Source organism: Colias philodice, chromosome 21 (assembly GCF_061535455.1).
Source record: "Colias philodice isolate Cphi_HAF_F1 chromosome 21, ilColPhil1 Martin Lab GWU primary, whole genome shotgun sequence".
NCBI classification, from domain to species: domain Eukaryota; kingdom Metazoa; phylum Arthropoda; class Insecta; order Lepidoptera; family Pieridae; genus Colias; species Colias philodice.
In genome coordinates, this window is record NC_143106.1 from 7319206 (window position 1) to 7341941 (window position 22736).

General features: G+C 33.3%; 1 protein-coding gene across 1 annotated transcript; it reads left to right on the forward strand.

Moving 5' to 3' along the window:
* The first annotated feature begins 4306 nt into the window (after nucleotides 1-4306).
* Nucleotides 4307-21393, forward strand: LOC149479035 (lysosomal acid glucosylceramidase-like). The gene is made up of 12 exons (XM_089708841.1): nucleotides 4307-4416; nucleotides 5091-5221; nucleotides 5949-5994; nucleotides 8612-8762; nucleotides 9097-9253; nucleotides 9535-9695; nucleotides 17782-17905; nucleotides 18405-18518; nucleotides 18848-18995; nucleotides 19653-19729; nucleotides 20038-20327; nucleotides 20998-21393. The coding sequence occupies exons 1-12, from the start codon at nucleotides 4353-4355 to the stop codon at nucleotides 21149-21151; spliced, it is 1617 nt and encodes a 538-aa protein (XP_089564967.1). The 5' UTR covers nucleotides 4307-4352; the 3' UTR covers nucleotides 21152-21393.
* Nucleotides 21394-22736: the final 1343 nt, after the last annotated feature.

Consider the following 22736-nt stretch of genomic DNA (forward strand, 5'->3'; position numbering starts at 1 on the left):
TTTTGATTGCCTTGCAAATGTCTAAATTTGCGAATATATCAAGTTCAAATTTATAATATCGAATACCTACTTAAATCTACGGTCTCTTCAAGCTGTAAAAAATCAAACTTATAAGCCAACGCAATCAAAAGATACAGCCGTTCATGCTGCCAATTATCGCAAATTTCGACATTCGCATAGGAAACAAAACCTACAGGGTGCTTCCTATGAGCACAGAGTCTTGAAATTTGGTACAAAGTAACGTTTTATAACTCAGATATAGGAATAATAACAAAAAATATGAATTTTTAATTACATTATATAAAAATTAAATTTTTAATAATTTTAAACTTACAACCCCTTTCTTTACTCATGAAGGCTTACATTAAATTAAAATTAATTGATATTCACATCAAAAACTCAGGTCTATAATATCTTTAAGCTGTAATAAAATCAAATTCCTATGTCAACGCAATCAGGAGATACAGCCGCAAATGCTAAAAATTTTCGAAAATTTCGACATTCGCAAGGGTATCAAAATTCAAAACCTGCAGGGTACTTCCCGTGAACTCAGACTCTGAAATTCGGTACGAAGCGGTAAAACAATATCCTTTATAATTTTAAAGTTCTGTCGAGATCCTTTTTCTCCTAAGTTTTTCTCAGGAACTCGAGTCCGACTCGCACTTGGCCGGTTTTTTTTTTTTGTAAATATAAAAAAGATGTATAAAAATTTCCTCAAGTTTTTGCTGATAACTTCTGTTGAATATGTTTTTTAACGAGTACGATTGGGGGAGGGGTACCTTTCCAGCCGCGTGACCCCCCTCCCCCCCAAAATGTCAGGCTGGGACCGCGCCTGATCTTCACTGCGTGTCAAAAGAAAATTATTCCCACGGAAATAGAGATCTTTCACTGTCGTCAATTATAGTAACCTATATTACTTTAATAGTAACCTATATTACAACCTTACTATCTCCAGACACAAATGGAGTCCGCTCCAAAGTGACTCGAAAGAAAAGAACAAGAATCAAGCAAACACATTGCATTTATTATTTTGTATTTATTTGAATAGTAAGAATCATATGAAATGTGACACTATTTGGTGAATACACATAAACAGAAGATCCTACTACAGTTTAGTTATAAAATGCACATACCCAAAGACAAAAGTATACATATGCTGTATATATAAAAAGAGCGTGAGTAAGTAACACCTGGTGCAAAACTTATAGGCGCTACGCAAAACCATCTCGAGACGAGGAGCGCTTTTCTAAATACATCCATTCTATTTCTGAAATACAATAATTTTTATTGAATTTTAACAAAATTGGTCAATTTAGATCGGGCGGGTTACTATTGTTGCGGTTATGGAGTTTCTTGCCGGTTCTTCTCCATAGATACTGCTTTCCGAATCGGTGGTAAATGTTAAAAATATGTTATGACGATTCAAAAATGCTTCTTGAATAAATAAATGTTTGAGTTTGAGGTGGAAAAATGACAGCGCTATAAGTATAGGCTAGTGGCATCATTTATCCATGCTGGAAATAATACTGCTTTATGACTTTATGGGAACACCCTGTTTGTTAATCAAGGTTAAGAACAAGTTAAGAACTACGTATGTACTTACCAAATAAAATTCTTTATTTTTCCAATCTATCAGAATAATTTTTTCGCTATAGTAATTCAAAAGAAGACACTATTGGAGCAAGAAATTTTCAACAATATTTTATTCTAAATCCCATAATATAGCAAGCAGTAAAACATACTGATAGTTAGGGTCCACAAAATTAAAATTACCGAATAATCTATGATCGTTGTACTATACGTCTTATCAAAGAATAATGATCTAAAAACAAATAGAGACCAAAGAAATAATTTGTTGTTGCACAGATAATATAATACTAGGTTGTTGTGTAGGTTTAATTGCATGCAATCTGTTTGCTTAAGGTGTACTAGCTGCGCTCCGCAGTTTCACCCGCGTGGCTCCGCTTCTGTTGGTCTTAGCGTGATGATATATTATAACCTATAAGCCTTCCTCGATAAATGGGCTATTCAACACTGAAATATTTTTTCAAATCGGACCAGTAGTTCTTAAGATTATCGCGTTCAAACAAACAAACTCTTCAGCTTTATAATATTATAGTATAGATTTATTCTACGATGCGAACATCGATTTTATAAACCGCTGTGTATGTCAATCTGTTCACGCAAATCTCAAGATCTATTTACTTATTAGTTCTTGCATTAAGTGAAATCTGAAGAAGTTTTAATAAGATACAGATTAAGATTCAAGTAAAATAGAACCATAAGTACATTAATATGTTTAGGATTTAAAAAAATACAAGTAATTTGTCGTCTATCTTAGTAGGGAAAAAAAGCCGTGATGAAATTTATCTAATCAAGGTTAGCTTAAAATCTACATGCTTTTGTTGTAAAAAGTATGTGTAACAAATGATATTTAATCATTTACTTTGAAAGAAAGAAAATTCAGGCCATTCTTTTTAGTCGAAACACTCTTGTCAGAGCGGTCGTTGTTATCATGAAGTTTAGCTGGGAAGGCCATACTGAATATTAAAAAATACCGAATAATACTTAATAGTGAAGTCCCGTGTGCCCTTCATAGTGGGGTAAGGGCTAGATGCATTATGCGTCCATCTGTTTCACTGATCGATTTTCTTTAGGGACAAGTAGAGAGATTTTTTTTCTTCGTCTCCACCAGAAATCGAACCCAGGACCCCTGGACCCCAGAACCATTGTACCAAGGAGACGGTCTGCCATTGTACCAAGGAGGCGTCAATAATACTTCATGGCATATAATAATTAATATAAAAACACGTTGTTAATAAGTTTACCTAACAAAGACATTCTTTTGAAAATGAAATAATTGTGTTTCACATTATTTCATTTGCAAATAAATAAATGTTTATTTTTAAACAAATGTGCCAATGACGTGTTAACAAATATAATATTACGAAATACAAAATGTCTATGTGACGGAGTAATTATTTTCAAAACTGGGTAGATATCATAAATTATATAAATAGAAATAAGAAAATATCTCTGAAATGTTTTAAAAAAGTTTTAAATTAATTGAGGGCAATGAATTTTTTTTTATTTACTTTAATGACAAATACGTTACTACGACGTTTACTCCAGAATCAGTCGCGTCATAATTTTAAAACTTATCTAAAATATTCTTTCTCCAAATTTAAAAAATATTAATAAATCTACAGTGTCAACCATTTGTCGTCTCCGACTAGGCCATGCTTGCACCCCAGTGCACCTAGCAAAAATTCATGTTCGTGGTAACTCCTTATGCGAGTGTGGCTTAGCCGAAGGTAACAATGACCATATTTTTTTTGAGTGCCCTACACGAAATTCCTCACTTTTAGATCAACTTCCCCCTGATGTTCCCCGTCCCACTAATTTTAAATGTTTGTTGTGTTTGGTTCCCTCCTCATTTGTTAACGTTTTATCCAATTTTATCTATCTCAATAATCTTAAATTTTAATGCTTTGCTTTTGTATTCGTCCTGTTTGATTATCCAGGTAACCGTAAGACTGATCCCGCACTTGAACTGCTCAATCTCTTCCGTGATTTTTCCTCAGCACAGAGTATCAAGTTGCTACATTATAACCGTAGTCATTAAAATAAAAGATCAATTTTGATCTGTGCATACATGACACTGGACACTGGCAGAATCCGTCTCTACTGGGATTGGGAAGGCCATAAACAAAAAAGAAGAAGAAGAAGAAATATTCTTTCATTCTTAATTTGTTTTTCGCCTAAAATAAGATGAAAATTTAAGCTCAAAGCTACATATTATAATTCAAATGCTATTGAAAACTTGTTGTTTTAGTCTCGGGTTAGGATTGAGTTTTATCAGCAGGTATAATTAAAGAATATATGTATATATATTTTTTTAACCTTCAGTCGATTTGAAAAAAAAATAAAGAAGCGTGTTAATTTTTAATTATTATATTAACTAATTTAAAAATTCAACAGTTTTTTTTTCTCTTACATGTCTCAAACCAATTTCTAATACGTATTTTCTTACCTTGAAATTTTAATTGAAGTCATCAAAGGCATTAATTACAAGTAACAACCAAATTTACTTTTTTCTTGTAACTTAAAACTAATCATTTATTGATTTTAATATATTTTTCATGTTTTGGGAGTTAATTTTAAATTGGAATGTTTACGCACTACATAACCTCTGACTTTCAGATATCATTCCCTGTCCTTCTCAGATTACATATACCAGAATGAGATAGGTGATATCTTTCATCCTCATATATGAGATTATTAGTTGGATTGGTTGCAGTATTATACACTTCTTCAATATGAAAAGACGTACATAGAAATAATTGAATAAAATGGAAGTTATTTCAAAGTTATTCGCGCTGACTTTATTGTCATGTGTAGTTTATATACAAACAGGTAAGGCTGTAGTTTTCTAAATGAAATTAGGTTTAATTTTTAAATCTGCTTTATTTTTGTGATGTAGTAGTAGATGTCAAATGAATAAAAAAAACAAAGCAACATTATCCAAGAGAGAAATGTGATAACGAATCTGATTATCATAACAAAAATAGCCCAGATTTATGCCGTAATAGATGAAAATATTTTCCTCGTATTTTATTGTAATTATAAAAAAAAACATACCGGCCGAATTGATAACCTCCTCCTTTTTTTGAAGTCGGTTAAAAAGTATGTGTTGTGTTTATTTATTTTTTTTTATGCCAATATTATTGATTATTTATCGACCATTTTTGAATATTAGGAAAAATAAAAATGGTCAGGAAATTAGAAACAAAAATTTAATTGTAAGAATACTCAAATTTGTCGCAATTATTCGTGTTTTATTGTAACAAACCCAATTAAGAAGCCTCAGAATTCCGCCTTTTTGTTGTCATATGAAAATTTAAATTCATTTTCTTTAACATACTATTTTGAATATAATTTTTTTGAAGGGAAACTTCTTTAGTCGAGTAAAATTTAAAAGTCGTGTCATAGCAATACAATCTTGCCGAAGAAGTTTCACTTCTGACACGTGTGCTCGGCACACACGCGTTTTTTTTTATTTTTCTATCTGTCTTATTGCCTTTTCATAGACAAACCGTGTGCACCAAAGCAGTTTTCACAAAAGGAGTCCATAGTGTGTGTATGTAATGCAACATATTGTGACGATTTCATCAGGCAGGCTCCTGAGGAAGGATCCTACGTTACTTATACATCTTCAAAGGTATATATAAATGGTTAATCACTAATCCTACTTTCTACGAATATTATAAACTAGCTTAACGCACGCGGCTTCGCCCGCTTTGTCTAAAACCTAATAAATTATATACTAAAACCTTCCTCTTGTATCACTCTATCTATTAAAATAAACCGCTTCAAAATCCGTGGGGTAGTTATAAAGATTTAAGCATACATAGGGACATAGGGACAGAGAAAGCGACTTTGTTTTATACTATGTAGTGATGAAGCGAAAGTTTGTGAGTATGGATGGTATGTACTATGTTTGTTACTATTTCTCGAAAAAACTACTGAACTGATTTAGATGAAAGTAAGTGATAGGTATAGCTTGTACAATGTATATCATAATAGACCTATGGAAATACTTGATTTCCTTTGGTTAATTAAGTTTTGAAATACTCGGGTTCGTGAAGTGAAACCGCGTGGCACAGCTAGTAAATAAATAAATAAGATACCCGACTACTTAATTATCGTATTACTAGGATAAACTAAATTTTATTACGATTCATTAGAAATAAAAGTTTGAACACAAAAAACATTAAAAAAATATTTTAATTTGTACATATCCATTGCCAGTTTAATTGCACAGCTGTTCAAATGTTCACTTTCATTGAAATTAGTAATTATTGTAACAATGAACTGAAGTATTTAGTTGTTGTTTTAATCATTGACGATTAAAATTACGAGTAAAAATTAAATATTTTATTTTACAGGATGGAATGCGCTTCAAAAAAGAAGTTCGAAATTTTCAAAATGACGGCAAGTCTATTTTTCGTAATACTTTATCACAAATGTACAAGTCCTTACGTCATATATTAATAAAAGTTATGCCTCATAACAAAAATAAAACTACAAAAATAAAGAAAAAAACTCGTAAGATATTTTTCTGTACACGCTTAGTAATTCATCAATGAAATTAGGACTAAATTAATGCAGATTTGTAAAGGAACCATATTATATGGGCTGATGATGATGATGATGATATACAGGAACCATCAGTCGTTTCACTAATACTTTTATCAGTCATACCTAATCACTATTAAAAAAAAGTGTGTGCGTGTAACCTTTACGCGCGATTGAAGTAAAACTTCTTTGGCGTTGACGCCATATATCACTGAAATGATTAAATATTAACTTAAATAAAAAAATATTATATTATAATTTAATTATATTTATTATTCATGTGCTTTACAAAGATTATTTAAATGTTATATTAATATTATTCATTCGAAACAGGTAATTGAATGTCATCATAATTTCTTACGTACGAAATTATAGGTTTGTGGTAACTATAATGTGAAACATAAATTTTACTCTCTAAATTTGCTACTTTTCTTGAAAATACAGCATCTATCGTTGTACCGAAACGCGTTGTTGAATGAAGTCGAGAAGTATTCATAGATAAATCAAATTTTTCTTCTAAAAAATCAATTAACGGCTGAGATTCCTGAGAGCGAAAATTAACATTAAAATCTCCAGTTAGAATCATCGGTAATTCATGATAATTACTATTTAAAAGTCGAGAACCTTCAATTGTGAAGTGAAGTAATTGCCGATGAATAAATTTTATGATATTTGTCAGGCTAGTATTTGTAGAAATATAAATAACAACGATAATCACAGGTTGGTCATTCGTATTAACACATCGAACCAAGACGATGTCACCAATTTGTGAAACCTCATCGGAAATTTGTGATAATATAGTTGGTGAAATATTTTGAATTGGTGTTACATTGTTCAGTGTATCTGTAGATGAATGATATACAGCTACTCCACCAGCAGTTGAGTTGGGTCGTTTGTATTGGGTAACGCAATAAAAATTTTCAATAAGAATTTGTTCGTCATTTTTCATCCAAGTTTCGGAAAATAACAGCAATGTGGACCTTTTTAATACTTTATCATTCAGATCAGAAACATGAGCACGTAAACTTTGGCAGTTGAAGGAAAATAGTGTAATGTTACTCTCATTTACAAGGTTATATAATTCTTCCTGTTGTGTTATTAGGCGAGAATTTGAAAGTCTTTCAAATTCACACTGTAAATCAACTATTCCCCCTGGACGCTTTCTTCCATGATAAAATTTGTTGTCATCGGTGTTTGAGACAATGAACAATCCATTTATATCAGTTACTCGTGATAATGCTACATATAACAGCTGCTGACTGTGACTTTTATTGTATTCATAAACGATTTGATCAAAAGTACCACCTTGAGACTTATGTATTGTAAGCGCACAAGCAGATACTAATGGAAAGTGATTTCTCTTTGCAAATATTGTCTTATTTCTATTCATTGGTACAGATGACGATCTTCGTAAAATTGGGACTGCTGTTCTACTAATGTTTAGAGTTTGAATATGATGGGCAGCTTTTTTCCTAATTTTCTCTCCTATCTTACCAGGAAACTCAAGCCATAAGCGTATGATGTTATCACTGTCATCACGTTCAATATACACTAACTTTCCAACACAACCGTTGGCTAAGCCATCAGATACATCAATATTGGTTGTAATAATGTAAAATTTGTTAAGAACTAATATGATTTCATAAGGCGATCCTCCTGTATCAATAACTGACATTTTATGAAATTGTTGGCGTACATATGCTTCTTGTTCAACTGAATGACAACCTATATACATATCTGTTGCTATGGATACTATTTTGTCTTCAGCAATATTTAAAATAGATTGATTATAATCCGCAACATGTTTATTTTTATTTTTAATTTACTTATTTTAAAAGTAATAAATAAACAAGTATATTTAGAAATTTTCAAAAAATTTTGCAATTTAAAATAATGTTTTTAAAACTGTTGAATTTTTCATTCACTTTGCTATTCACAATTGATCCGTTTGAAAATTTGAAAATAAATAATCCTAATTGATTATGATATTTGCCACTAGAGTGCGTTTCACGAAAGAGTTCCCCTGCCGTTATGTTGGCTTACCTGACTGTCAAAAACGAAAATATTTTTTTTAATCAAAAATGACAGAGAAAATATTCTCCTTTCTAGGCAGTCGACCCCGTAAGATACGGGATAAGGCTAGGAAGAAAGGAGAATATTTTCTCTGTCATTTTTGATTAAAAAAAATATTTTCGTTTTTGACAGTCAGGTATGCCAACATAACGGCAGGGGAACTCTTTCGTGAAACGCACTCTAGCTGGCGTATAAGTCAAGAAGCGTCCGTATATGACATATACTTACAACCAATCAGAATTATTATTTTTAAATGGCGGAAACTACACAGCGTTACTTCCGTCAGAAAAAAAATCTGAGTTACTCCCTAGTCGCGCCTAAAGAAGTTTTACTTCAAAAGTTAGCAAATTTTAACTTTCACATTCCTTTGCAAAAAATTGAAGAGAAAGTATAATTTCAGATGAGCAAAATGGCGGGAACTGTTACGATTCTTTAGATGTTGATCCCAGTACAACCTTCCAAACGGTTGAAGGCTTTGGTAGTTCTGTCACTGACGCTGCAGGGATCAACTGGGAAAGCCTTGATCCAACTTTGCGATATGAAATGATAAAGTGAGTTATTTAATCTCAAATTACGATAATTGTAAGTTAAGAAGCTGTTGTTTGCGTGACCATTTGCTAACTGACTTTATTAAATTAAGTTTTGATCTTGGTGTTAGCATAAAATGTGTTCGAGAATAGGGAAAAAGCCTCACTTCGTTTTCTGTATTTAATGGAAAATTGGTGATGGGCTCACCAATTTTCCAGTGCCCATGCCCAGTCCATGAGCTCTTCTCACACTTAGGTCCTAAAGTTTCTAACGTACCAAACTACCCCTACATTAAAACATTTTCAATTTTATAATTACCGAAGACTATACATGTTATTACCCTCTACAATATTTCAGGTCATATTTTAGTGAAGAAGGTCTCGAATACAATATGGTGAGGGTCCCAATCGGTGGGTCTGACTTTTCGACACACCCCTACGCTTACAACGAACTGCCTGAAGATGATATTAACCTTACTAACTACACTCTAGCACCAGAGGACTTCCAATTAAAGGTAGGAAGACTGTTAGACAAACCGAAATCCTAGTTTCCTTCACACGATACAATTTTTCTTCATTTTGCGAGTTGAATCATGAGGTAAAATATATTAAGTACAATCTAATCAAATATATTCTCAAGGATAATTCAACCAACATAAACCTAACCTACAAAATTTGGCCAATCCGATCGTTTACATCACATCTAACAAGAATTGATTAGTTTTTAGATGTTGTACTAAGATGACTGTATTATCACCACTACAATATTGACCACAATAAAATATATCAATTTTAGATCCCAATGCTGCATGAAATTCTGAACCAATCAGCAGATGCAGTTCACATAGTTGGTACAGTCTGGTCTCCGCCACCCTGGATGAAGACGAACGACGCCTATACGGGGTTCAGTCGCTTGAAAAGGGAATACTATCAGACCTATGCGGAATATCACATGAAGTAAGATTTAAAAGATTTTAGATATCTGCTTTCGGATTTTAGTAAAAAAGTAAAAGATGGTCGTAGAGAAATATAAAAAGGTTTAAATTGGGAAAACAGACGGAAGAAATCGGTAAAAAAGTCCCTAAAAAATTTAATCACAATATAGACATGTTCTTGGAGTTTCTAATCTATTATTCAAAAAAAAATCATGTGAGAAGGGGAAAATTCAAACGGGACCACGGAAAGGTCCAAGACCAGAGCAGAGGGACCAGAGCAGCCCACGTTTTTTTCCCTTCTGCACTCAGTTGGACAGCTTACAGGTGACGGCATAGTGCTAAATCTTGTTATTTTAGGCTCATCGTCCTTTATACGTCACCTGGTGGTTCATATGATTCATTATTTTATGGCATGGGCCTGTAGTCTATATAATACATATTTCTATAGATATATGTTTTTTTTTTTTTTTTTTTTACCTAAAATAATGAACCTAAGGTATCATTATTGAAAATTACGATCTAGCCCTTTACTATAGGCTAATGAGTAATATAAATCTAACTTAATTTGCTAGGTATAGTATGTCTAAGAATGTGTCCATTAAGGTGATCACTATGGTCAAAACCGAAAAACACCTTAAACATATTGAATTTTGTTGAGGAAACTGTTGGTACGATTGTCTTAAAAAAAATATATGTGATACTCAAGGATATAATTAACAAAGTGTATTGTTTACTTTTCAGTTTAGAACGGCCTAAACATAAAAAAAATACATACAAATCAACCCCTTTTTGAACATAAAACGCATTTTGTTAGGAAAACGGCTACATATTTATACATGAAATTTATACCAAAAAATATGTTATGATATTTGTAACAATTTGTATTGATTGTTTTTTCAATTTTCATTATTATCGTTAAATTATCAAGAAAAAACTCGAATTTATAATAAAACCCACATAAAACCTCACCTCTATTGCATATTTTCGACGAAATTTGACGGTGTCAGTTCGACTCGGACGGGGGACTGTACGTGCGGTTTTTTTTGCAAAATAACGCTAAAATTCACCGAATTGAATGTTTTGTTAAATTAAACCAGATTGTAATAGGTATTTACATGAGCAGTTCATGAAATGAAAGTTAAAAATAGGTATGTAAAGATATAAAAATCTGTTTGTAAATTAGTTTTGTTTTTGAAAGGCGTCATTGAATAATATCCAGTGTTGATAATTTTTGACAGTAAAATATTATCAGAAAACACATACCTATAAAACAGTAACCAGACTTTCCCTGTGCCTTGAATATTTTTTAAAAAAGATTAATTGCTGTTCTATCGTATATTTTAAGGGTCCAAAACAATCCAAAGCCGGGAGATACTGACACAAAATTTTGGGTCATTTGTAACAGGATGCCGGTTCTACAGTGGTCTTAGTACGCAATGACAAAAAGAAAAATCATGGTCAGAACAGTGGTACCGGCAGACTAGTCGCGTGGGCGTTAGTCGAACTCGTCGGATAAATTACGGAAGGCAAACGATTTGTAACACAAAAATTTTAGGATTTACCGATAGCCCATAAAAAAGAAGTAGGCGGTAGTTTCATGCCATACTTTTCCGGTGTAATTTACAGCCCACAATACCGACGTGAATGCGTTGATTTAAAAAAAAATTCAACCATTTGTACCAGGCTAATTTTTGCACAGGTAATCATCGTCCAGTAGCCATGTACGAAAATCGCCATGCCATACTTTTCAGACAGTTCCAAATGGTCGCCATACCGCCGAAAATCAGCAATTTTTTTTATATTGTATAAAATCATTTAATTTTATATTATTGTATAAAATCGTAGAAAAGTCAAAACTGACATAAACGTATAGCAACATTTTTAGCCGACGCCATTATAGGACGAAATTCTCAATTCAACTGAATTTTTTGTTGGTTCCGTTACCTCCGCACTTTTAACTGGGTGAACCGATGATTTCTTCTACACTAATATTATAAAGAGGAAAACTTTGTTTGTTTGTTTGTTTGATTGTAATGAATAGGCTCATAAACTACTGGACCGATTTTAAAAATTCTTTCACCATTCAAAAGCTACATTATCCACGAGTAATATAGGATAGGTTTTATCCCGGAAATTCCACGGGAACGGGAACTATGCGAGTTTTACTTTGAAACCGCGGGCGGAGCCGCCAGCGGAAAGCTAGTGATTCATAAAAATATAAATTATATAACAATAATTCCTTTGCAGTGACTCTCCGAGGAAAAAAGAAATAGATTCGTGTTACAAATTTTAAAATCATACATAGAACATTTCCATCGACAAGGTTTTCTGGTATTTTTAATCTACCGCCTGACAACTTAACCTCCCCTCCAGTTGGTTAATTGTCAGTCGATCGCTTACATTTTTTGAAGAGACGATCAGCGAGCCAATTGATCTTAAACAGCCGACCAGTGCGGTCTATAAGTGCCATAGCCGTGCCTTGTGATTTATGTAAGACTAGCTTTCCGCCCCCGGCTTCGCCCGCGCAGTCAAAGAAAAGCCCTCATAGTTCCCGTGGGATTTCCGGGATAAAACGTATCCAAAGTCCCGGGGTAAAAAGTAGCCTATGTCCTTTCTCGGGTATCAAAATATCTCCATACCAAATTTCATGCAAATTGGTTCAGTAGTTTAGGCGTGATTGAGTAACAGACAGACAGACAGAGTTACTTTCGCATTTATAATATTAGTATGGATTTAAGAAAACTATCAAGAGAATGTACCAAGTGAAGGAATAATAAAATATGAATTGTCACGAAGGCGTTTTTATTCTATAACCCAACATTCAAATTAGGATTTAAAAAATTAACCCCGAACTAACTACAAAATACATAACAAGTCGAAAAAAACGTGATTTCTTGTCCGTTCCCTTATTTTTTTTCGGTGTGTGTAGGTTGCATGCATATATTCCTACTAGGTATGAAGAGATATACAGAGAACGCTAAATACATTTGCCTGGTCACCATTAACATTCGATACACCATGACATGGTAGAGGCCGTTCTATAGAATTACGTCAAATACTGTACTCCATCTTTTATATCTCTGTAGGTGAGATGTTCTCCACCCTAGCCATCATCAGGTCTCCAGAATATAGTAGAGTCCGTGTTGAATAAAATTAATTTCTAAATCGGTGTTTTCTTAACTGTTCCCCACTCTAGAACTTATAATTACTTGCTTAGTCATCTTAAGGTCTCCAGAATGGGTCATGTAGTAGAGACTTTGCTTATAACGGTTAATGTTGAAAGATGAGTCTTCCTACATTTCATTTACAACATACATAGTACATAATATTTACTATTCATAAATGTAATATGTTACTGCCTCTCAGAGAAAACATAAATTAGGTAGAAAACACTAACACATTACGATACAATACGATACAGTATACAATTCCATAATCTTTGGTCACTTTTACTTCAACAACGATGTATATTTATAGAGGGCGGTTAAAAAAACAAATTCAAATGTAGTGACAGAATCATTAAGGTCGTTGAACCGTGTAATTGCCTTAACACTTTTCTTAATGTCTCTATTTAAGGCGAAGACACTTTGTTCATGTGTTCTTTATGAATAGCACTCACTATATTACACTGACACTTCACTAAACTAACTCAAAAGGTTTTGTCCTTTTTAGTCTTCTCACTATGTCCGTGTTGTCAAGGAGCTGGATAGCCTCGACGTTCACATGATGGTGAAGTCTGCGTTCGTGAGCTTCGGCGTTTTTTTTGTCCGTGACGAGATCTACTTTAAGGTCCCGATGTAGGTCGTCATTTCTAATGTACCAGGGAGCATTCACGATCTCTCTCAGCACTTTATTTTGGAATCGTTGTATGATAGTGATATTACTTTGTTTGGTACAGCCCCAAAGCTGACTACCATAAGTCCACAAAGGCATAAGGACTTGTTTATACAAGAGTAATTTGTTTTGCTTTGAAAGTGTAGAATGCTTGCCAATTAGCCAGTACATAGCCTTATAGCGAAGCTCTAGCTCCTCGCGTTTCTTTTTGACATGAGCCTTCCAGCGAAGCTTTGCGTCTAGAGTCATACCCAGGTATTTCGCTGTATTTTGATAAGGTATTACATGATTATTTATGTATACCGGATGATAATTTGGATTTTTGTTTGTGAAGTCTATGTGAATAGATTTAGACTCATTGAGTTTTACTCTCCATTTTTTCGTCCAGTCAAAGATCGTATTAACAGCTGTCTGAACTTTTTCTACTGCTTCTTCATGAGTGTCACCTGTAGCCATTATAGCTGTGTCATCCGCAAATGTTGCAATGGTGTTGTTCTCTAACTCAGGAATATCGCAAGTGTACAACAAGTACAGAATAGGACCCAGGACACTTCCTTGCGGTACTCCAGCTTTTATAGGCTTAAGCTCTGAATATGCATCATCTTGTCTTACTCTAAACATACGTTGTGATAAGTAAGACTCTAAGATGTCAGCAAACTGTTTTGGGAGCATATTTCTTAGTTTGTATATAAGCCCTTCGTGCCATACTTTATCAAAAGCTTGCGCCACATCCAAAAATACCGTGGAGCAAACTTTTCTTTCTTCTAGAGCCTTTTCAATTATATTGGTTATCCTATGTACTTGATCTATTGTAGAATGGCGTTCTCTGAATCCAAATTGGTACTCAGGAATTAAGTTTCTTTCCTCGATTATGGGTTTTAACCGTTTCAAGAAAAGTTTTTCAAATAATTTTGACATGATCGGCAGCAGAGAGATCGGCCGGTATGAAGTAGTCTCATGTGGCGGTTTACCAGGTTTTGGTATCATTATAACTTCGGCTATTTTCCACACATCAGGCACACACTTAAGCCTAAAGGTAGCATTAATGATTGTAGTTAGTTTGACAATAGCCTTCCGCGGAAGGTTTCTAAGGATTTCTCCAGTAATGAGATCATAGCCAGGTGTTTTTTTTCGGCTAAGTCGTTTAATTTCACTGAATACTTCTCTTGGAGTGACTAGTCTTATTTCTAACTCATCATTTGCTGTTTCTTCTACTAAAGTGAAGTGTTCATTCTCTTCATTGGGATTGAAAATTTGCTCCAGATGTTGTGCAAATCTTGCTGCTTTTTGCTCGTTGCTGATAGCCCACCTCCCATTCACATCTTTGATTGGTGGGATATGCGTCATTGGTTTTTTTGAACTTTTTGTGGTTTTCCAAAGGGAGTAATCTGTTGTACGGTCACTAGTTAGATGACTAAGGAAGATATCCATTGATTCATCTTGAAACTTTTGAATTGTTCTTTTCAGTCTTTTAGTAAGATTATTAAGTACTGTTTTATCATGTGGAAATCTCGTATGATGCCATATCTGTCTTTGTTGTCTTTTTTTGGCTATAAGATTTATTATTTCTGGCGGATAATTATTGGATCTTTTGCTTTTTCTAACAGTAGGTGTATTATTCCAAGCGCTTTTCTGTATATCAACAATAAATTTTCTGATTTCATGCTCCAGATCTTCCTCGCATTTTAGAGGAATTTTTAATTCTATCACAGATTCCAAGTCCTTTTTGAAGCTTTCCCAATTAGTATATTTATTTACTAAAGTAGGATGACTTTCCCTCATTATTATGCTCTCGCTTATAGTTAGTATGATAGGCGAGTGGTCTGAGCTCATGTCATAACCTTCCTCAATGTGGAGAAAATTTTGTGATATATTTTTATAAATAAAAAAGTCAATTAAGTCTGGTTTTTTCTGTCGGTCGGTTGGCCAATAGGTTGGTTTACCCGTTGATAAAGTTTTACATTGCGTGTCTCTAATAGCACATAGTAACTCTCTTCCTTTGGTTGTGGTCAGTCTTGAACCCCAGTATACGTTTTTAGCATTAAAATCACCTCCTAATATAAATCTGTTTCCAAGATCGTGTAGAAGGCTTTTGTAATGATCTGCTTTCAAGGAATACCTTGGTGGACAGTATATGGATGAAATGGTTATAGGACAATGCTTAGTTTTTACACTGACCGCCACTGCTTGTATTTCTTCTTTTTCGTATTTATTTACTTCATAATGGTAGATGTTCTCCTTTATAATGACAGCACTTCCTCCTCTTGATGTATTATGGGGATGTAGCGCGTGATAAACTTTGTAGCCTTTGATTTCTACGTGGGATTCTTTGTTGAAGTGTGTCTCTGAGATGAGGCATACATCAATGTTTTCTATGTCTAGGACTGCTGTTAGTTCATTCTGATGTTTTAGCAGTCCATTTGCATTCCATGCCATAATTTTTAATGTATTCGACATTTTTATTGTTTATGATTGGAAGCTCTTTTATTGCTTTCCTCAAGTTTTTTAAGCCTCTCATCAAACGAGGTTAAAAGCTTTAAGATGGTATTCATTTTTTCATCCATGAGTTGGTTTAGTGGCTTATTTTGTGACTGTGAGGATGTTTGTGGCTGCGCTCCTCGTGTCACTGATGCATACGAAAGTTCTTTTGTTGTTGTAAGTTTACTGAGTTTGGTCACTTTTTCTTTGTTTAGAATTTGAAGATTTGGCTGCACATTCCTTTTTATGCTTTTGTTTTTAATAATTTGAAGTTCTTTAGCCACTGTGCATCCCCTATAGTTAGCCGGATGAGGCTCTCCACAATGAACACATTTTGGTTTCATTGTAGTTGGTTTATTGCAATCCTTTGTTAAATGCTTGCCTGTACACTTAACACATCTGGGTTCTTTTGAACAGTATTTTTGTGTGTGGCCGTATGCTTGACACCTTTTGCATTGTGGTATCAGCTTAGATGTTTTCAGGGGCTGTATGTCCACCTTACAGCCTAATATGGATTTAATTCCATATATTTTTTTTATGTCCTCATCCTTATCGAAAGAGAGCATAAACATGTTTAAGGGTTCCTTGTTCTTCCAGCTCAATTTGTTGACCGCGTCCTGGATTTTGTATCCCTTAGATGTCAGGTCTTCAAGTATTCTAGCTGGCACGTATGAGGAGTGCAGGTTTTTTGCCATTACCCTAATCGGCCTTTCTTGTTTATTTTCATAAGAATACCAAAGGCAGTTGTTCTGTAACAAATGCTTGGTAATAGCGCGATACGAGTCACCGTCGTTAGAATTTATTTTAACTTTTTCTCCATTCATCATTTTCATGATGAACGAGTCTTTCATTAGATTTTCCGAAAGAAGATCGTAAAACTGTTGATAGTTTTTTACGTTTTCGACAATTATGGGTGGTGGTGAAGGTTGTTTCTTAGGTTTCACATTTTCTTTGTTTGCAGTAGTTTCATCTGCTTGATGAGATGGTGGGGACAGTGATGTGTTCAATTTCCTTTTTTTTCTACTTTTCTGTCGTACCCATTCTGTTTCCTTTGCAAGCTCTTCTTCATCCGTCTCGTACTGGACCTGCATCGGCTTCCCATTATTATCTTTTTTGTCGGGGTCTGTACTTTTTTGCCCCTGGATATAACTCAACTCTTGCTGAAGTTTTTCTATTTGACCTTTGAGGTCATGCACTAAATTCTGGAGATGTTCTCGTTTTATTTTTTCTTCACTGTAGTGTTTATATAACAGGTGTTCTGTTTCAGTTATTAGTTTGATTGGAGATGTCGAAGCCATAATTAATTAAACGTTATAGCTTCGCCTTAACACTTTGTTTACACAAATATGTGAGTTACTTTCGGTAACTGGGTCATCGCGGCGACCGCACGCGGCCAGACGTGACGATTTGTAGGTTGCTGCGTCAGCGCAATACCCGAGCACTAACTAGCGCCCAAACGTGAGCGACGCGACGCGACCTTTCTTAGCGGAAGTCGAAAGATCACTGATAGATATATGTGATGATAATTTTATTCAACTTTTGTATTAAAAATTAAATGATAAGGTTGCCTCGTGTACTTGTACTCGTGTTCTGCTGCCTTTTTAATTAAGACTGGCTAATTAGAATTTCGTAACTTTAATTTATTTTTAATTTAAAATGTTTAAAAAATGTTACGTATACATATTAGCAGTAGTTACCTATTTCTAGACCAATAAAATTAAGGACATCTTGAAATTTTAACTTAAACATTTAACATTAATATTAATTTACTTAATTTTTTTTTTCTAATTTTACAGATTCATTGAAAAATATGAAGCTGAAAATATTCCTATATGGGCAATAACAACCACAAATGAGCCTGTTAATGGAGTATTTAATTTAGCCACATTCAATACACTCGGCTGGACTGCTGGGGAATTGGTCAGTAGCTTCCCCTCTATTTATCATCACTACTTATAGTATAAACCAAAGTCGCTTCCTCTGTTCCTATGTCCCTAGGTATGCTTAAATCTTTAAAACTACGCAACGAATTTTGATGCGGTTTTTTTTAATAGATAGAGTGATTCAAGAGGAAGGTTTTAGTATATAATTTATTATGTTTTAGACAAAGCGGGCGAAGCCGCGGGCGGAAAGCTAGTTTTATATGTATCACAGTTGTAATATTTTATTAACCTACGTGTTTTTAATTTTCTGTTCCTTTTTTGTGCTCTTTTTATATATAAAACTTGTTCTGATACATTATTTTTATATTCGATAGATATTCAGCGATTATTTTTTAATTCCACATAGATAATATTATCTGGATATGGAAAATTATATTATTAAAGATCTAAGCTGGATGCTACTGCCATCTCCTGGAAAAATTATATTTCTTAATATATTTAATCGTGGGTCTAATTTTATTTGTAAATATTTACAGGGAAATTGGATACTTAACTATTTAGGACCAACATTGCGTAACTCGACGTTCAACAAAGTTAAAATATTAACTTGTGACGACCAGCGCTACTCCATTCCATTCTTTTTTAATATAGTAAGTTTACCTATTTAGTTTTATTTACTTACCTAATATACTTTTTCTATTGAATTGAATATTGATTGTTATTATCATAACACGAGCTTTTTAATAAGTTTAGTTCACGTGTTAAAGGGCAGTGGTGACCACTTAACATCAGGTGGCCCACCTGCCCAATTGCTTGCTCTGACATAAAAAAAACCAATCTTATTTTTGTAAATATAAGAAAAATGTTCAGAGAATCTACATCGGAAAAGCACATAAATATTTGCCCAATAATAAAACAGTAATTTTCCGCGATACCAACAACACCTCATTATTCAAATCACGATAAAAAATATTTTCAGCTAATAAATGAATACCCAGAAGCAATAAACTACATAGATGGCATTGCAGTTCATTACTACGGAGATAAGATAATACCAGCGTCTGTATTGGATATCGCTACAAGGAATCATCCGGATAAATTCATTTTAGCCACTGAAGCCTGTGAAGGTAAGGTTAGCTTTCTGTGTCCTGCCAGACTGAAACATATTTTTAAGCTATTGCAAAGCTTCTATCGCGGGCCTTGAGCGCGGGGACCGAATCCAGAAATTCCGTAACGAAAAAACCTCACGCTCCCCACTCCGACGGGCACGGAGGTGTGGCTTGAAGGCATAGCATGCAATAGCTTTACCGCGGCAGTCCCCGAGTGCCACACGTCTGTTTTTTTTGTCATATAGGTATATATAAAGTTTATAAAATATATAATATCACGCTAAGTCCAATAGGAGCGGAGATATTATGCGGGTAGCTTATTTGATTACTGACTTAAATACTTACCTATAAGTTATTTCAGAAAGTCAAACGCAATTCTTTTGTCTTTTCCAAATACTAATCCTTTTTATTTTAAATTAATAATAAGTTAATAACCCACAATCTGAAAAAGAATATGCGCATTTTTTCCAATTTTAGGAATTTTTTAAATGTTATGTAATTTTTTGCAAACTATATTGATAGTAAAAAATATATTAATTATAAATGTTAAGTTACCGAATTTAGTGATGAGAATAATGGATATTTAATGAGCTTCTACTGATGCAAAATTTATTCTATGACATAATATATTTTAATAGCTTATTTAGGTATTTTTACTGAACTTGGTTTTTTCAGGGTCAATGCCTTGGGAAGAAGATGTCGACCTTGGATCATGGGGCAGAGCAAATGGCTATATAACTGATATTATGGAGGTACTTTTTAACTTAGTTATATTGATATTTACAATTAAATAAATAGTTCGTAATAAACCGCCAAACTTTAATTTAACAGAATGTACCGAATTTTGTGTACTTTGTCGTAGTTTTGTTTAAGTATTTTTACTCAGCATTTGAAGAACTATAACAGCTATATAAATATAAATTGTAACAAATAATAAACTGTAATAATTTTAAATTGTAATAGATCATACTACTAAACCACATCTGTGACGCCCTGTATAAGTCGATCATCAAAGATTAAAACAAAATTTATAATTATCACCTTAACTTTTTCATTCCAGGATCTGAATCATCACGTTGTAGGTTGGATAGATTGGAACATGTGTTTAAACACGCAAGGAGGTCCAAATTGGGTGTCCAATTTCGTCGACTCCCCAATCATCATAAGTGACGATAAACAAGAATTCTATAAACAACCGATGTTCTACGCTATGGGACATTTCTCGAAATTCATTCCTAGAGGTTCTATTAGAATTGAAGTTACGAAAAATAAGTCTAGTTGTAGAAAACCTATCCAACATGTTGCGTTTTTGACTCCTAGAAATACGACTGTGGTGGTTCTTGCTAACAGGTTAGTATTTTGTAAATCTGAATCCTATCTTATATTCGTATTATTCTCAATTTCTATAGTTTTAGTATAAATGCAACATTCAGTTGAAAATTGTTAAGGGTGATGTTTGACTACCTTTTTTTTCTTTCCCACGGTGATAAAGTAATAGTCATAGTATAAAAAACTAAATAAAAGAACGGAAGTATATTTCTATATTGAATCGAGCTTTCTTCCTAAGCTTTCTTCCTAATCGAGTATAAATATACTCGATACTAAAGTTACAGGGAACTACATCGTATTTATTTAATTTATTCCTTTCTTGCTATGAAAAGATTTGGAATCATTACTCTATACAAAATTCACACTTCATTCATTCCTTATCACATAAAAAGGCGCATAATTATACTTTTTAGGGTTCCACACCCAAAAGGTAAAACGGGACCCTATTTCTGAGACTTCGTTGTCTGTCTGTCTGTCTCCAGGCTGTATCTCATAAACCGTGATAGCTAGAAAGCTGTAACTTTCACAAATGATGTATTTCCGTAGGTGCTATAACAGCAAATACTAAAAATAAAAAAGTAAAATATTAAGGGGGGTCCCCATAGTACGGAACCCTTCGTGCCTGTGTCCGACTCACACTTGACCGGTTTTTACTGCAATGTAAACTCTAAAAACTATTTTCCTATTTCAGAGGTAACCAGAGATCTGTGAAGGTCACATGTCAAGGAGATACGATGTTTGTAAATATGAATGAACATTCTATTACTACAATCGAATTTGTCACGAAGAAAAGATCCAATGAAAATGACTCTTTAGATATAACCGATTTTGTACCCGATTTTTGAAGATCTGATATATCGTCCACTCAATATTTTATTTGTTAGAGTTTGATTTTTAAGTTTTTTGTTTGTTATTGTTCAGTTTTATCATAAAATATTATGTAAATAAAAAAAAATAATAAAAAAAAAAGATTTCACGACACCATACCAATTTAACTTCAATTTAAAGTTAATCCAGATTAAGTGAAGTAGTAGTAGTACCTAGAATACTTTTTAATTCGGTATAATAAATTATTATTTTATGGTTATCGTTACGCCTGTAATGATATTTACTATGATAAATAAAGTTTTGTTGTGTATTTTAACAGTGTTTTTTATTTATTAAACTCCGCCTTTGAAATAAAGGTCTTCTAAAAGTAACATTATTTCATCACATAATAATAATGTGGCAAAAAAATTGGTTGTATGTAAAGTCGGCTTACTGACGATAGTTGAACGTGACAACGTCCGATTGTGCTTCTTTGTCGCTTGTTCCGCGCTCTCGCTTACACTTCAAGCCTTACATGGAACGCCTCAGAGCGAGGTAACGCCGCATGAGTCATGTTTTTTCGTGCGTGCAGCCGGCTCTATCGAATTATAAGACGTTGTCACGTCAAAAATATTTGCAAATTGTTCCTATAATTGTATGTTTTCTCAAGCTAAAAGGACTATGGCATACAACCACAAACAACACAATTTCACCGTAAAGAAGAAATAAAACTATGAAATATTTTATTTATTACATTATCCCATTACTTCATCAATCATCCTTAAAGGAAGTCACGATAGAAAAACAAAACATCTACAAACAAACACATAGTACTTTTACATATTTCATATGAACGCTACTCATCATTTCTAGTATAGACAACAAGGAAACAATTGTTTACATGTAGCACAATCCTTATCATTCAATAACACAGACAAATATGTGTCTTATTCTTTAAGTATTAGGACGTATAATTGAATAATATTTAATTCATGAATCAGTGCTCTCGAGTCACAGTGACTCACATGTCACGGTTTGTGATCACTTTAGTTTCTTATAAACAGTACCACAACCACAATTTGCATATTGTGACTCATTCTTTAGTATGTTTTATGAATGAAAAAGTTTCGGTTACTTATAATATAAGTATAGAGCATTCACCTAATTATTATTTTTTTCTCATACAAAGAGATGAAGGAATTTCCATCGATATTTATTTGATATTTATACCTATGTACTTTGTAGCTGGGATCTAAGCCACATATCCCCCTGATAAAATTTACAGATATTAAATTAAATTTTAATGGTAAAATAAATTTAGCATTAATAAAATATACGAATTGAAAACTTTCAATGTTTTTGAAACGATATCTTTGTTCTTTACCCTTATTATCATGACCTAACTTAACAATTTGTCTACCTTTATATAAGTATCGTCCTACTTCTAATATAAATAGGAAATAATAATATTTAACGAAGTTGATAATGTTATACTACGAAAAATAAAAACAAATGGGGTTATATCAATCATCAGTTCTAGATTTTTAAACAAATAACGTACAATGAAAATATTTTGATTGCCTTGTGATTTATCTCTATGTGATTCCTACTTCATAAGATGTA